General features: G+C 49.2%; 1 protein-coding gene across 4 annotated transcripts in view; it reads left to right on the top strand.

The window, feature by feature from the left end:
• Window positions 1-12,937, top strand: part of EZH1 (enhancer of zeste 1 polycomb repressive complex 2 subunit) — a 48,815-nt gene extending 35,878 nt beyond the window's left edge. For all 4 annotated transcript variants that reach the window (XM_054457649.2, XM_063656659.1, XM_054457650.2 and 1 more), the window contains 10 exons: window positions 479-675; window positions 3,269-3,360; window positions 4,296-4,336; window positions 5,129-5,254; window positions 7,029-7,207; window positions 8,032-8,127; window positions 8,532-8,613; window positions 9,398-9,478; window positions 10,240-10,324; window positions 10,609-12,937. In XM_054457649.2, the coding sequence (XP_054313624.1) occupies window positions 479-675; window positions 3,269-3,360; window positions 4,296-4,336; window positions 5,129-5,254; window positions 7,029-7,207; window positions 8,032-8,127; window positions 8,532-8,613; window positions 9,398-9,478; window positions 10,240-10,324; window positions 10,609-10,669 (1,040 nt within the window). In that variant the 3' untranslated portion in view covers window positions 10,670-12,937. The remainder of the gene's footprint in view (window positions 1-478; window positions 676-3,268; window positions 3,361-4,295; window positions 4,337-5,128; window positions 5,255-7,028; window positions 7,208-8,031; window positions 8,128-8,531; window positions 8,614-9,397; window positions 9,479-10,239; window positions 10,325-10,608) is intronic.
• The last annotated feature ends 222 nt before the right edge of the window (window positions 12,938-13,159 follow it).

Raw genomic sequence — 13,159 nt, 5'->3', positions numbered from 1 at the left:
CAGGTTCAAGCGATTCTCTGGCCTCAGCCTCCCAAGTAGCTGGGATTACAGGCGCCTGCCACCACGCCCGGCTAATTTTTATATTTTTAGTAGAGACGGGGTTTTGCCATGTTGGCCAGGCTGGTCTTGAACTTCTGACCTCAGGTGATCCACCTGCCTCAGCCTCCTAAAGTGCTGGGATTACAGGTGTGAGCCACCCTGCCTGGCTAATTTTTGTATTTTTAGTAGAGACAGGGTTTCGCCATGTTGCCCAGGCTGGTCTTGAACTCCTGAGCTCAAGCAATCCACCCACCTCGGCCTCTCAAAATGCAGGGATTGCAGGCGTGAGCCACCATGCCTGGCCTAAAGATAGGGAATATTTTCATTCCTAACTATTCTACCTTTTAAAGTAGGATGAAGTACTTCTGAGTTTGTGACAAACTACTGATGACAACTGCATTCTACCTTCTTCTGATTCTGTTATTTCTTCCCTTCTCAGAGGCTAACTCTCGCTGTCAGACTCCCACAAAACAGAAGGCTAGTCCAGCCCCACCTCAACTGTGCGTAGTGGAAGCACCCTCGGAGCCTGTGGAATGGACTGGGGCTGAAGAATCTCTTTTTCGAGTCTTCCATGGCACCTACTTCAACAACTTCTGTTCAATAGCCAGGCTTCTGGGGACCAAGACGTGCAAGCAGGTACCATCTGGAAGCAGCAGAACAAATGGGCCCCTCCTTTCATGCGTTGCTCTGTCCAGCCCTTTGCCATCTTATCAGGCTGTGTGTCTGGGTCTGGAGAGAAGTTGTCTTAAGTTCAGTCCCTGATGAGCCTGTGCATCTGTGAGTTTCCCAAACATGGCCCTTCTGCAAGTGCCAGGCCTAATGATGTTTGGGGACCCGCCTCCTCCTTGCTGAATGCTCATTTCTGTCTGGCCTCTATTTAATGCTTCTGGGTCCTACACTCTTTCGCTTCTTTTTTTTCGCTCTGGCCTCCTTTCTAAATGTGTACCCCTTTCCCAGAAGGGACTCCCGGGTCTTTCTCTGGCTCTTGTTAGCGAGCACACTGCTGCTGCTGCAGCTGCTGCTCCCTCCACCACTCCGCCAGCCTCCTCAGTCATTTTATTCTCCATATTTTCTATCACTAGATTATCTTTATTTTGTCTTTGAGACAGGGTTTCACTGTGTCGCCCAGGCTGGAGTGCAGTGGCATGATCATAGCTCACTGCAACCTCTGCCTCTTGGGCTCAAGCAGTCCTCTCCACTCAGCCAACCAAGTAGCAAGGGACTACAGGTGCAGGCCACTATGCCCAGCTAATTTTTTTTTTTTTTTTTTGAGACAGAATCTCGCTCTGTTGCCCAGGCTGGAGTGGTGCAGTGGCATAATCTTGGTTCACTGCAACCTCTGCCTCCCAAGTTCAAGTGATTCTTCTGCCTCATCCTCCCAAGTAGCTGGGATTACAGGTGCCCACCACCACACCCAGCTAATTTTTTTTGTTTTGTTTTTTTGAGATGGAGTCTCGGTCTGTTGCCCAGGCTGGAGTGCAGTGGCATGATCCCAGCTCACTGCAGCCTCCGCCTCCCAGGTTCAAGTGATTCTTCTGCCACAGCCTCCCAAGTAGCTGGGATTACAGGTGTGCACCACCACGCCCGGCTAATTTTGTATTTTTAGTAGAGACGGGGTTTCACCATGTTGGCCAGGCTGGTCTCAAACTCCTGACCTCAGGTGATCCACCTGCCTCGGCCTCCCAAAGTGCTGGGATTACAGGCATGAGCCAACGTGCCTGGCCATTTTTGTATTTTTTTTTAGTAGAGATGGGGTTTCACCATGTTGGCCAGGCTGGTCTCAAACTCCTGACCTCAAGTGATTGGCCCACCTCGGCCTCCCAAGCCCAGCTAATTCTTAAATTTTTTGTAGAGATGAGGTTTCACCATGTTGCCCAGGCTGATCTTGAACTCTTAGGCTCAAGCCATCCACCTGCCTCAGCCTTCCAAAGTGCTGGAATTACAGGCGTGAGCCACCACTAGATTTTGGCCATCACTAGATTTTCTAATTATCACCCCCAATAGCTGGGCCTGGACCTCACCCTTCTCACTCATACCATCACAAGAAACACAGTTGACAGCAGCCACTGATGCTCCGGAGACAGGAAAAGACCACAGTGAGAAGACAGACTGAAGAACAGGGACAGGGAGGCAGGTGTCAGGGCCAGCATGTCCAACAGGAAAGGAACCCCAGTGCTTTGGCTTCCTAGCTTCTGGAGGAGACTCTGTGGCCTCTTCTTCATGCTTCCTGTACTGAGAACAATTAATAGAACCATGGACTGGGCGAGGTGGCTCACACCTAGAATTCCAGTGCTTTGGGAAGCCATGGTGGGAGGATTGCTTGAAGCCAGGATTTCGGGACCAGTGTGGGCAACAAAGTGAGACCCCATTTCTACAAAAAAAAAAAAAAAAAAAAAAAAAGCCATGTACCTGTAGTCCTAGTACTCAGGAGGCTGAGGTGGGAAGATGGCTTGAGCCCAGGAGTTCTATACTACAGTGAGCTATGATGGCACCACTGCACTCCAGCCTGGCCAAGAGTATGAGACCCTCTCTCTAAAAAAAAAAAAAAAGAACCATGAGCTGAAGTGCCCTTTGCTTTCATTTTGGAGCTCATACCTATTTCCCTGATCACAGGTTCTCAACATAACCATCTATGGATTTGTATGCAAGAATGTTCTTGTCTGTATTTTCCTGAAAATATTTACAGTTTTCAAAGATCCCCCCCAAAGGGCCAATAGCCCCAACAAAGAAAAGGAAAAACTAAAAACCAGTGCTTTAAGAGAAAAAACACATCCTATTGAAATGGCCAAGGCTCTGGTATCTTTATACTGACAGAGGGAGCTAATATTTAGCCCACTGAAACCATTCCTGTCCTGTCCTGTCCTGCCTTATACTCAGCTACACAAGGCACAGAGTTGCCCTTCCTAAAAAGAAGAAGATACTGTTGGTCACAATCAGCCCAGTCTTCTACCCGTGGCTTGGTAGAAAGAGTAGTAGGTGACAGCTTCTGACCAGGGGCAGTATTACTGTGCTCAGTATTTCTCCTTTCCTGAGTCAGGATAAATAATTAGGAATGAACTTCAGAGCCAGTAACCCCATGTCCCAGTGGCACTCTGTCTCTCCCTGACTGATGAGAGGCTTGGTCAGCTGCCTGAGTTCCTCAGAACCCTCCCAAGGCCAGCACCCAGCTGGGCCACTTACCTGACCCCCTTGCTCAAGGAGTGACAGGCCCATTGGATTTCTCTTCCAGGTCTTTCAGTTTGCAGTCAAAGAATCACTTATCCTGAAGCTGCCAACGGATGAGCTCATGAACCCCTCACAGAAGAAGAAAAGAAAGCACAGGCAAGCATTGGACAAAGTGTTTTGTTTTACAGCCAGGCTGTTCCCTGTGCTCTGACCTCCCCTTGGAGTTCCCATCTGCCTCCCTCTTTAGCAACCGCACAGGCTGTGTGAGCCCATCAGCTTGGCATCACATGACTGAGAGCCAGCCTCCAGTGCTCCCCGAGGGTCTGTGCCTTGGATCAGCCCTCTTCTTGTCCCCCAGTGCTGTGGACCATAACTGTCTGTTTTTCTATTTAAGCTTCTGGCCAATAGGACATGAGCTGGCCTCATGGCTCCACCCTGAAGCCCTTTCTCCTTGTTGGTTTAGTTACCACTTTACCCATTTCTCAACTCTGACCAGAGTTTATTTATTTGCTTGGTTTGTGTTGTTTTTCTGAGTTACATGATAGCCTTTACTTAGCCTTTGCTTAGGTTGGAAGTTTTTTTAAAAATTCTGCACCCTGGCTCTGTTCCCTAGTGACTATCACCTAACAGAGGAAGGAGCTGACACCACTTCTAGATACAGAAGGAAATCCCTGTGGCTCTTCCCTTTCAGTTCTTTCGGAGAAGATTCCTGAAAGGCCTTTCCACCTCCCCATCTTGAAACTACCCCACATCTCCACCTCCACAAAGACAAAGGGAGAGATTTGGAGAGAAACAATAGCTTTATAATAAACCAATAGGCTTGGGCTTTCTTTTGTTTCTGTGTTGTGTTCTTTTATGTTATTTGCTCGTTTGGGAGGGGTTGTGTTTAAGTTTAAATCTTGTAGCACAGGCCAGCTGGATTTAGGATGGACTCTAGCTTCCGTGTACCAAAGTCATCCTGTTGAGGAGTTTGGGAAGATACTCCCCAGTCATCAAACACAGTCCCTCAGAGCAAGTCACGTTGTCATTTACCTGCATTTGCAGAGCTCCCTAGGGCCGTGACTGAGACCTGTCCTTCCTGTCTTTTTCAGACTGTGGGCTGCACACTGCAGGAAGATTCAGCTGAAGAAAGGTAAGTTCTACCAGGGCATTCTTCAGCAGTTCAGCTGGAGGCCTCACTCTGTGGTCATCACCCTACCCCACCTCCAGCTGCACTTGTTGACCCTGTGCCACTTCCGCAGATTGCAGAATTCTCTGCAGCAACTGAGAACAGCTCAGCCTCTCACTGCAACTGAGAAGACTTCTTAGGAGGTAACATTAAGGGCCTTGTGGTCTGTGATTTTTCTTTTTTTTGAGATGGAGCCTCGCTTTGTCACCCAGGCTGGAGTGCAGTGGCACAATCTTGGCTCACTGCAACCTCTGCCTCCCGGGTTCAAGCAATTCTCCTGCCTCAGCTTCCGGAGTAGCTGGGATTACAGGCATGTACCACCATGCCTGGCTAATTTTTCTATTTTTAGTAGAGACGGGGTTTCACCATGTTGGCCAGGCTGGTCTCGAACTCCTGACCTCAAATGATCCACCTGCCTCAGCCTCGCAAAGTGCTGGGATTACAGGCGTGAGCCACTGCGCCTGGCCAGTATGTGACTTTTCTAGTGTGCCATTTGCCAGGTTCCAGACCTCATTTAATGTTTAGAATAGCTTCCCTGTTGTCCCAGACCATCTCCACACCCTCCCCACAAAGCAGATCACCCCACTGCAGCTTATGAACAACGGTCATCCCTGTCTTCTCGCTTCAGGTGCTAAATGTGTGTCCAAGGAGATTGTTAGGACCAGCCTCCTCTAAATCAGGGCAGCTGGACACTTGGGAGGGAAGACAGCTGGAGAGTATGGTCACAGCAGCATCCTCCTCTGTTTTCTTTCCTAGATAACTCTTCCACACAAGTGTACAACTACCAACCCTGCGACCACCCAGACCGCCCCTGTGACAGCACCTGCCCCTGCATCATGACTCAGAATTTCTGTGAGAAGTTCTGCCAGTGCAACCCAGACTGTAAGTGTGCTACGTTTTCCGTATAGTCTACCAAAACAGTTGGCCCCAGTGTGCCCTAGGTTTGCCCCGTTCCTGTGCCCTTTACTGCTTATGGCCTTCTGATATTCTGTTTGCTGTGTTTTAGGGATTCTACGAATGAAATAAGTGCATGAGATCTGGGAGAGTTGTTTCTGGAAAACGTTTGGGTTCATGATTCTAAAAGCAGCAATTACACAGAAATCAGATACTTTCCCAACTTTGTCTTCTAGGGGAGAATTAAGAAATGTGGGGGGCGGCAGGCGCAGTCACTCACGCCTGTAATCCCAGCACTTTCGGTGGGTGGATCACTTGAGGTCAGGAGTTCAAGACCAGCCTGGCCAACATGGCGAAACCTCATCTCTACTAAAAATAAAAAAATTAGGCCAGGCATGGTGGCTCATGCCTGTAATCCCAGCACTTGGAAGGCCAAGTCGGGCAGATCACCTGAGGTCAGGAGTCAAGACCAGCCTGGCCAACATGGTAAAACCCTGTCTCTACTAAAAATATAAAAATTAGCCAGACATGGTGGTGCATGCTTGTAGTCCCAGCTACTTGGGAGGCTGAGGCACAAGAATTGCTTGAACCCAGGGGGCAGAGGCTGCAGTGAGCCAAGATTGTGCCACTGCACTCCAGCCTGGGCAACAGAGCAAGACTCTGTCTCAAAAAGAAAAGAAATGTGAGACTCTTTTTTTTTTTTAAGTTACAGCCCCAGTTTCCCTTTTCTGAATACTGTTTAAAAATTTTTTTTATTCAGATATTTTGTGTTTGTGATCCTGTGTATGTCTATTTTCATTTCATAGCTGGAGTTTTAATATCAGGTAGAAGACAGGGGCCTGGATGTCAGCAGAGACATCCGGGTACTTATCTTTCATTTCTTATCCCACCATGCCCTTCCCAACTCAAAGCTGAGCAGTTTGATGGCAGTCCCCCACAGCTTGCAGAACTTGGTGCCCAGGCGGTTTTGCTGGAGGAAGTACCTCCTAACCCATAGCAGATAGTGATCTTAGCCACAGCAGAGAAGTGGTTGTTCTGGGTTGGGCAGTGGGTGGAGAAGGATGGCATAGAACGGATGCATTCTGTTCTCAAAATGATACTTGTTTTGATGGTGACAATTTACCAGTGAAAAGCACTGATTTCATTTTCTCTGGGGTACTCTCCACCTCAGTGGGAGGGAGAGGATTGTTGGGGAATCTCTAGGGGACACTTCTTATTAGTATACCTGCTTTTTTTTTATTTTTTTAATTTTTTTTGAGACAGGATCTCAGCTCTGTTGCTCAGGCTGGAGAGAAGTGGCACAATTATGGCTCACTGCAGCCTCAACCTCCCTGGCTCAAGCAATTCATCCTCCCACATCCATCAAGCCTGGGACTACAGGCAGGTGTCACCACACATGGCTATTTTTTTTTTTTTTAATTTTTTTGTGGAGACAGGGTGTCCCTAAGTTGCCCAGCCTGGTCTTGAACTCCTGGGCTCAGGTGATTCTCCTGCCTTGGCCTCCCAAAGTGCTGGGATTACAGGCATGAGCCACCATGCCTGACCACACCTGCTTTTTTGACTCGAAGGCATGAATATTGGGAAGCACTCAGTTTTCTATGGACAAAACTTGTGTATTTGATTATTGGGAAGGGAGCTTCCTCTTATTTTGCCAAACATCCTTGAACACAAAAAATTTACTTCTTTGCTGTCCCTTGAGTCAACCACAAGCCCCAGTATTAGCTTATTTCCCTTCTAAGACTTACCTGTCTTCCCTTCCCAGGTCAGAATCGTTTCCCTGGCTGTCGCTGTAAGACCCAGTGCAATACCAAGCAATGTCCTTGCTATCTGGCAGTGCGAGAATGTGACCCTGACCTGTGTCTCACCTGTGGGGCTTCAGAGCACTGGGACTGCAAGGTGGTTTCCTGTAAAAACTGCAGCATCCAGCGTGGCCTTAAGAAGGTGAGGCCTTTCCTCAGGACCCCACACCAGATAAAATGGAGGGGGAAGGAAGGAACGGTCCCAAGCATTCTCTTTCCACTGGTTCTTTTGAGGCTTTATATGTGAAAGTGCTTGATAAATCCTAAAACACACATATTTACTGAATTAATAAAGGCTTCAGTCCCAGTAGGGCTTAGAAAAGTGGTTCCTGGCCAGGTGTGGTAGCTCACGCCTGTAATCCCAGCTCTTTGGGAGGCCGAGGCCAGTGGATCATGAGGTCAAGAGTTTGAGACCAGCCTGGGCAACATGGTGAAACCCTGTCTCTACTAAAAATATAAAAATTAGCCAGGCATGGTGGTGCATGCCTGTAATCCCAGCTACTCGGAAGGCTGAGGTAGGAGAATCGCTTGAACCTGGGAGGTGGAGGTTGCAGCAAGCCGAGATCGCACCACTGCACTCCAGCCTGGGACAGAGTAAGATTCCATCTCCAAAAAAAAGAAAGAAAAGTGGTTCCTTGAACTGGCCAGACAAAAAGGAGCTGAGAGGTGTATGCACCTTTGGTGATGTCTATGTTTACCTCACACATCGCAGTGAATTCCTATAGACTAAGGCCCAGGAGGGCTCCATAGATAAAGGAGGAGATATCCTATTTCCGTTCGTGACCACCTCCCATTTTCTTTTCTCCCTCAAGCAGAAAAGAATGGGTTAGACCTTTTTCTGCTTTCAGATCCTCTTAACAGTTGCTGGTTCTTTCCACCCCACCCCCACCACACATGTGCACATCCAGCACACACCCCCTACTCACGCACACCCTGTAGTCTGAGACTTGGCCCCCTCTTCCCCAGCACCTGCTGCTGGCCCCCTCAGATGTGGCCGGATGGGGCACCTTCATAAAGGAGTCTGTGCAGAAGAACGAATTCATTTCTGAATACTGTGGTGAGGTGAGTGCTATAGTTTTGGCCCACATTCTTACTCGGGAGAGACTGATGAGAAACTCTGATTTTCTGTGGGCCAGGCTTCTTTGAATTAATCTCTAAATAACTCAGCTGTGTTCTCATGTGGCCTCTTGGGGAGATCCCACAGAACCGTTTGCAGTACTGAAACCACTGTTCAACTCTTTGGCAACTCCAGACACAAGAGATGATGGGGGCTCTTTTCAGCCTTAAAACTGGTCGGCCTGGGTGGGAATTGGAACAGCCTAACTTGAGCTTGCTCTCTTATGATTCTCATCATGATGCTCAGTAAGCACTCATGTGAGATACCACCCAGCCCTTTCTGGGGGCAGGGTACCATGCCCTGAGCAGGCAGTCTGATACTCCTATTTGTTATTTGTCTATCTCTCTAGCTCATCTCTCAGGATGAGGCTGATCGACGCGGAAAGGTCTATGACAAATACATGTCCAGCTTCCTCTTCAACCTTAATAATGGTATGAAGTCTCTTTGTTTCGTCCCAAGGTGGTCTTTTTTTTTTTTTCTTTTTTTTTGAGACAGAGTGTTGCTCTGTTGCCCAGGCTGGAGTGCAATGGTGCGATCTTGGCTCACTGCAGCCTCTACCCTCTGCCTCCTGGGTTCAAGTGATTCTCCTGCCTCAGCCTCCCAAGTAGCTGGGACTACAAGCACCTGCCACCATGCCCGGCTAATATTTTTGTATTTTTAGTAGAGACTGGGTTTCACCATGTTGGCCAGGCTGGTATTGAACTCCTGGTCTCAAGTGATCCACCCGCCTCGGCCTCCCAAAGTGCTGGGATTACAGGAGTGAGCCACCACACCCGGCCCCAAGGTGATCTTTCTACCAGATTGCCCTTGCTGTAGTCCAAGTTTAGATCAGCTCCGAATATTCCAGCAGATGCATAGAGCAAGGGGGCAGGATCACACTCGGGGATCCCACAGGCCACAGTGCCCTTGCTTTGGAAGAACCTCCATTTCTGGGTTCTGTTTGTAATAGGAGCACTGAGCATCTTTACCTGAGAAATCTCCCTGCCCAGTAGATGAGAAGATCCATAATTCAAAGAGGGACCCAAAGGGAGTGCTCCCACACAAGGCTGAATTCTGAGGCTGCATGCTTTGCTCTGCTCCTGTTAGCACACTGGGCTTCAACATTCCCATCAGACTAAAGTGTTTCTGTTACCATTTAACTGATTTTAAATTCAAGCTGAGAAGCTGTGGAGTTGCCTGCCGTGCTTATGGTTTTCCTTGATTTACTTTATACAGATTTTGTAGTGGATGCTACTCGGAAAGGAAACAAAATTCGATTTGCAAATCATTCAGTGAATCCCAACTGTTATGCCAAAGGTGAGTCCCAGTGACCTGGGAGGTGGGGTGGGGGATGGATGCCTCTTTACTGTGATTTCCATCCGTTGTTGAACCTTTTCCTTAGCTGAGCTATTTTTTGTCCAAAGATAATCATGATTAATATCTGGTATCATTTTAGGCCCCTCTCAATCTTAGTTTTGTAATCTGCTTTTTTCAGTGAATACATTATAAACACTTTCCCACAAATGTGATTTAACCAGCCTGAGCAACATAGTGAGACCCATCTCACAAAATAATAATAGGCTGGGTGTGGTGGCTTACGCCTGTAATCCCAGCACTTTGGGAGGCTGAGGCAGGTGGATCACTTGAGTTCAAGACCAGCCTAGCCAACATGGTGAAACTCTACTAAAAATACAAAAGTCAGCTGGGGGGCGTGGTGGTGTGCACCTGTAGTCCCAGCTACTCAGGTGGCGGAGGCACAAGAATTGCTTGAACCCTAGAGGCGGAGGTTGCAATGAGCCAAGATCATGCCACTGCACTCCAGCCTGGGCAACAGAGCAAAACTCTGTCTCAAAAAACAAAACAAAACAAAAAACCCCACTAATAATAATAATAAAGATAATTTTTCTGCCATAATAACAGATCTAAAGGCATAGAGGCAACTACCATATTGACTACTTTCTAATTCCATTTGATTCATGTTTTCACTGGGAATTTGGAGAAAATCAACCCAGAAGCCTACTGGTTATTGACTTGGAGTTGGGTAGGAACCTATAGCCTCGGGTTTATCCTGCTTGCAGTGGTCATGGTGAATGGAGACCATCGGATTGGGATCTTTGCCAAGAGGGCAATTCAAGCTGGCGAAGAGCTCTTCTTTGATTACAGGTGAGGTGCCAGTAATGGTCCTTGGGATGTGGCCCAGGTATTGGAAAGAGTGGCTGTTGGAATAGATTTGGGGGCTCAGGGAGGGTAATGGGGGTGGAGGAGAGAGTCTCCCGGTGAACAAGGCTGTGTCTCTTGTTCTGATATCTGGTGCCTTGCCTCAGAAGTGGGACCATTGTAAACAGCCGTTAAGGAGTGGGACGGGAAGTGAAACGGGAGGGGACTCCGCCTTTTCAATCACAAAAGTCATGAGAGTAACCTGGTTCCTCCTCCCTGCTCTGGGACAGGTACAGCCAAGCTGATGCTCTCAAGTACGTGGGGATCGAGAGGGAGACCGACGTCCTTTAGCCCTCCCAGGCCCCACGGCAGCACTTATGGTAGCGGCACTGTCTTGGCTTTCATGCTCACACCACTGCTGCTCGAGTCTCCTGCACTGTGTCTCCCACACTGAGAAACCCCCCACCCACTCCCTCTGTAGTGAGGCCTCTGCCATGTCCAGTGGGCACAAAACTGTCTCAATGAGAGGGGAGACAGAGGCAGCTAGGGCTTGGTCTCCCAGGAGAGAGAGTTACAGAAATGGGAGACTGTTTCTCTGGCCTCAGAGGAAGCGAGCACAGGCTGGGGTGGATGACTTATGTGTGATTTCGTGTCGGCTCCCCAGGCTGTGGCCTCAGGAATCAACTTAGGCAGTTCCCAACAAGCGCTAGCCTGTAATTGTAGCTTTCCACATCAAGAGTCCTTATGTCATTCGGGTGCAGGCAAACCTCTGTGGTCCTAAGACCTGGAGAGGACAGGCTAAGTGAAGCGTGGTCCCTGGAGCCTACAAGAGGTCTGGGTTAGAGGCAAGCCTGGCAGGCAGCATGGACTGAACTCAGAGGTAGACAGGTCACCTTACTACCTCCTCCCTCGTGGCGGGGCTCAAACTGAAAGAGTGTGGGTTCTAAGTACAGGCATTCAAGGCTGGGGGAAGGAAAGCTACGCCATCCTTCCTTGGCCAGAGAGGGAGAACCAGCCAAATGATAGTAGTTAAACTGCTAAGCTTGGGCCCAGGAGGCTTTGAGAAAGCCTTCTCTGTGTACTCTGGAGATAGATGGAGAAGTGTTTTCAGATTCCTGGGAGCAGACGCCAGTGCTCCAGCTCCTCCAAAATTCTGGCTTAGCAGCTACAGGCAAGCATTATGCTGCTAGTGAAGAAGCATTAGGGATGAGCCTGGCAGGTGTGAGCACCCTGGCTCGCTGGATTTGTGGGTGTTTTCAGGCCTTCCATTCCCCATAGAGGCAAGGCCCAATGGCCAGTGTTGCTTATCTCTTCAGGGTAGGCGGGCACAGGCTTGGACTAGAGAGGAGAAAGATTGGTGTAATCTGCTTTCCTGTCTGTAGTGCCTGCTGTTTGGAAAGGGTGAGTTAGAATACATGTTCCAAGGTCAGTGAGGGGCTAAATTGCACGTGTTTAGGCTGGCACCCCGTGTGCAGGGCACACTGGCAGAGGGTATCTGAAGTGGGAGAAGAAGCAGGTAGACCACCTGTCCCAGGCTGTGGTGCCACTCTCTCTGGCATTCATGCAGAGCAAAGCACTTTAACCATTTCTTTTAAAAGGTCTATAGATTGGGGTAGAGTTTGGGCTAAGGTCTCTAGGGTCCCTGCCTAAATCCCACTCCTGAGGGAGGGGGAAGAAGAGAGGGTGGGAGATTCTCCTCCAGTCCTGTCTCATCTCCTGGGAGAGGCAGAGGAGTGAGCTTCACACAGAAGAATTTCATGTGAATGGGGCCAGCAAGAGCTGCCCTGTGTCCATGGCGGGTGTGCCGGGCTGGTTGGGAACAAGGAGCAGTGTGTTGAGTAGAAAGGGCGTGGGCGGGTATAGATTGGCCTGGGAGTGTTACAGTAGGGAGCAGGCTTCTCCCTTCTTTCTGGGACCCAGAGCCCCCCTTCTTCCCACTCCACTGGTTGTCCCATGAAGGAAGAAGTGGGGTTCCTCCTGACCCAGCTGCCTCTTACGGTTTGGTGTGGGACAGGCACACACACTCACATGCTCTCACTCACCACACTGGAGGGCACACATGCACCCCACACCCAGCAACTCCTGACAGAAAGCTCCTCCCACCGAAATGGGCCAGGCCCCAGCAGGATCCTGAAATCTGCATCCGCCGTGGTTTGTATTCATTGTGCATATCAGGGATACCCTCAAGCTGGACTGTGGGCTCCAAATTACTCATAGAGGAGAAAACCAGAGAAAGATGAAGAGGAGGAGTTAGGTCTATTTGAAATGCCAGGGGCTCGCCGTGAGGAATAGGTGAAAAAAAAAACTTTTCACCAGCCTTTGAGAGACTAGACTGACCCTACCCTTCCTTCAGTGAGCAGAATCACTGTGGTCAGTCTCCTCCTGTCCCAGCTTCAGTTCATGAATACTCCTGTTCCTCCAGTTTCCCATCCTTTGTCCCTGCTGTGCCCCACTTTTAAAGATGGGTCTCAACCCCTCCCCACCACGTCATGATGGATGGGGCAAGGTGGTGGGGACTGAGGGAGCCTGTTATACATGCGGCTTCATTGCCAATAAATTTCATGCACTTTAAAGTCCTGTGGCTTGTGACCTCTTATCTGAATAAAGTGTTAGAATCCATTTTGGCAAGTCGTGTATGTGTGCTTTGGGGCTGGAAGGATCCAGGGATGCGGTCCAGGAGCAGGTCGGGCCAAAGCATCAGCATTCTGATCCCCACTTACCCACTGAGATCTGGGAAAGGGGGATATGGGGGGTCTGGCAAGAGCCAGTCAGTCAAGTCCCTGGAAGGTGATGCAAGGATTCTGAGAGCTCCTTCTAGAAATTCCTGAGCCCTCAGGTTAG

Source organism: Pongo pygmaeus, chromosome 19 (genome assembly GCF_028885625.2).
Source record: "Pongo pygmaeus isolate AG05252 chromosome 19, NHGRI_mPonPyg2-v2.0_pri, whole genome shotgun sequence".
NCBI classification, from domain to species: Eukaryota; Metazoa; Chordata; class Mammalia; order Primates; family Hominidae; genus Pongo; species Pongo pygmaeus.
The sequence above is the reverse complement of the archived record's forward strand: the minus strand, read 5'-3'. Positions and strand labels throughout refer to the sequence as shown.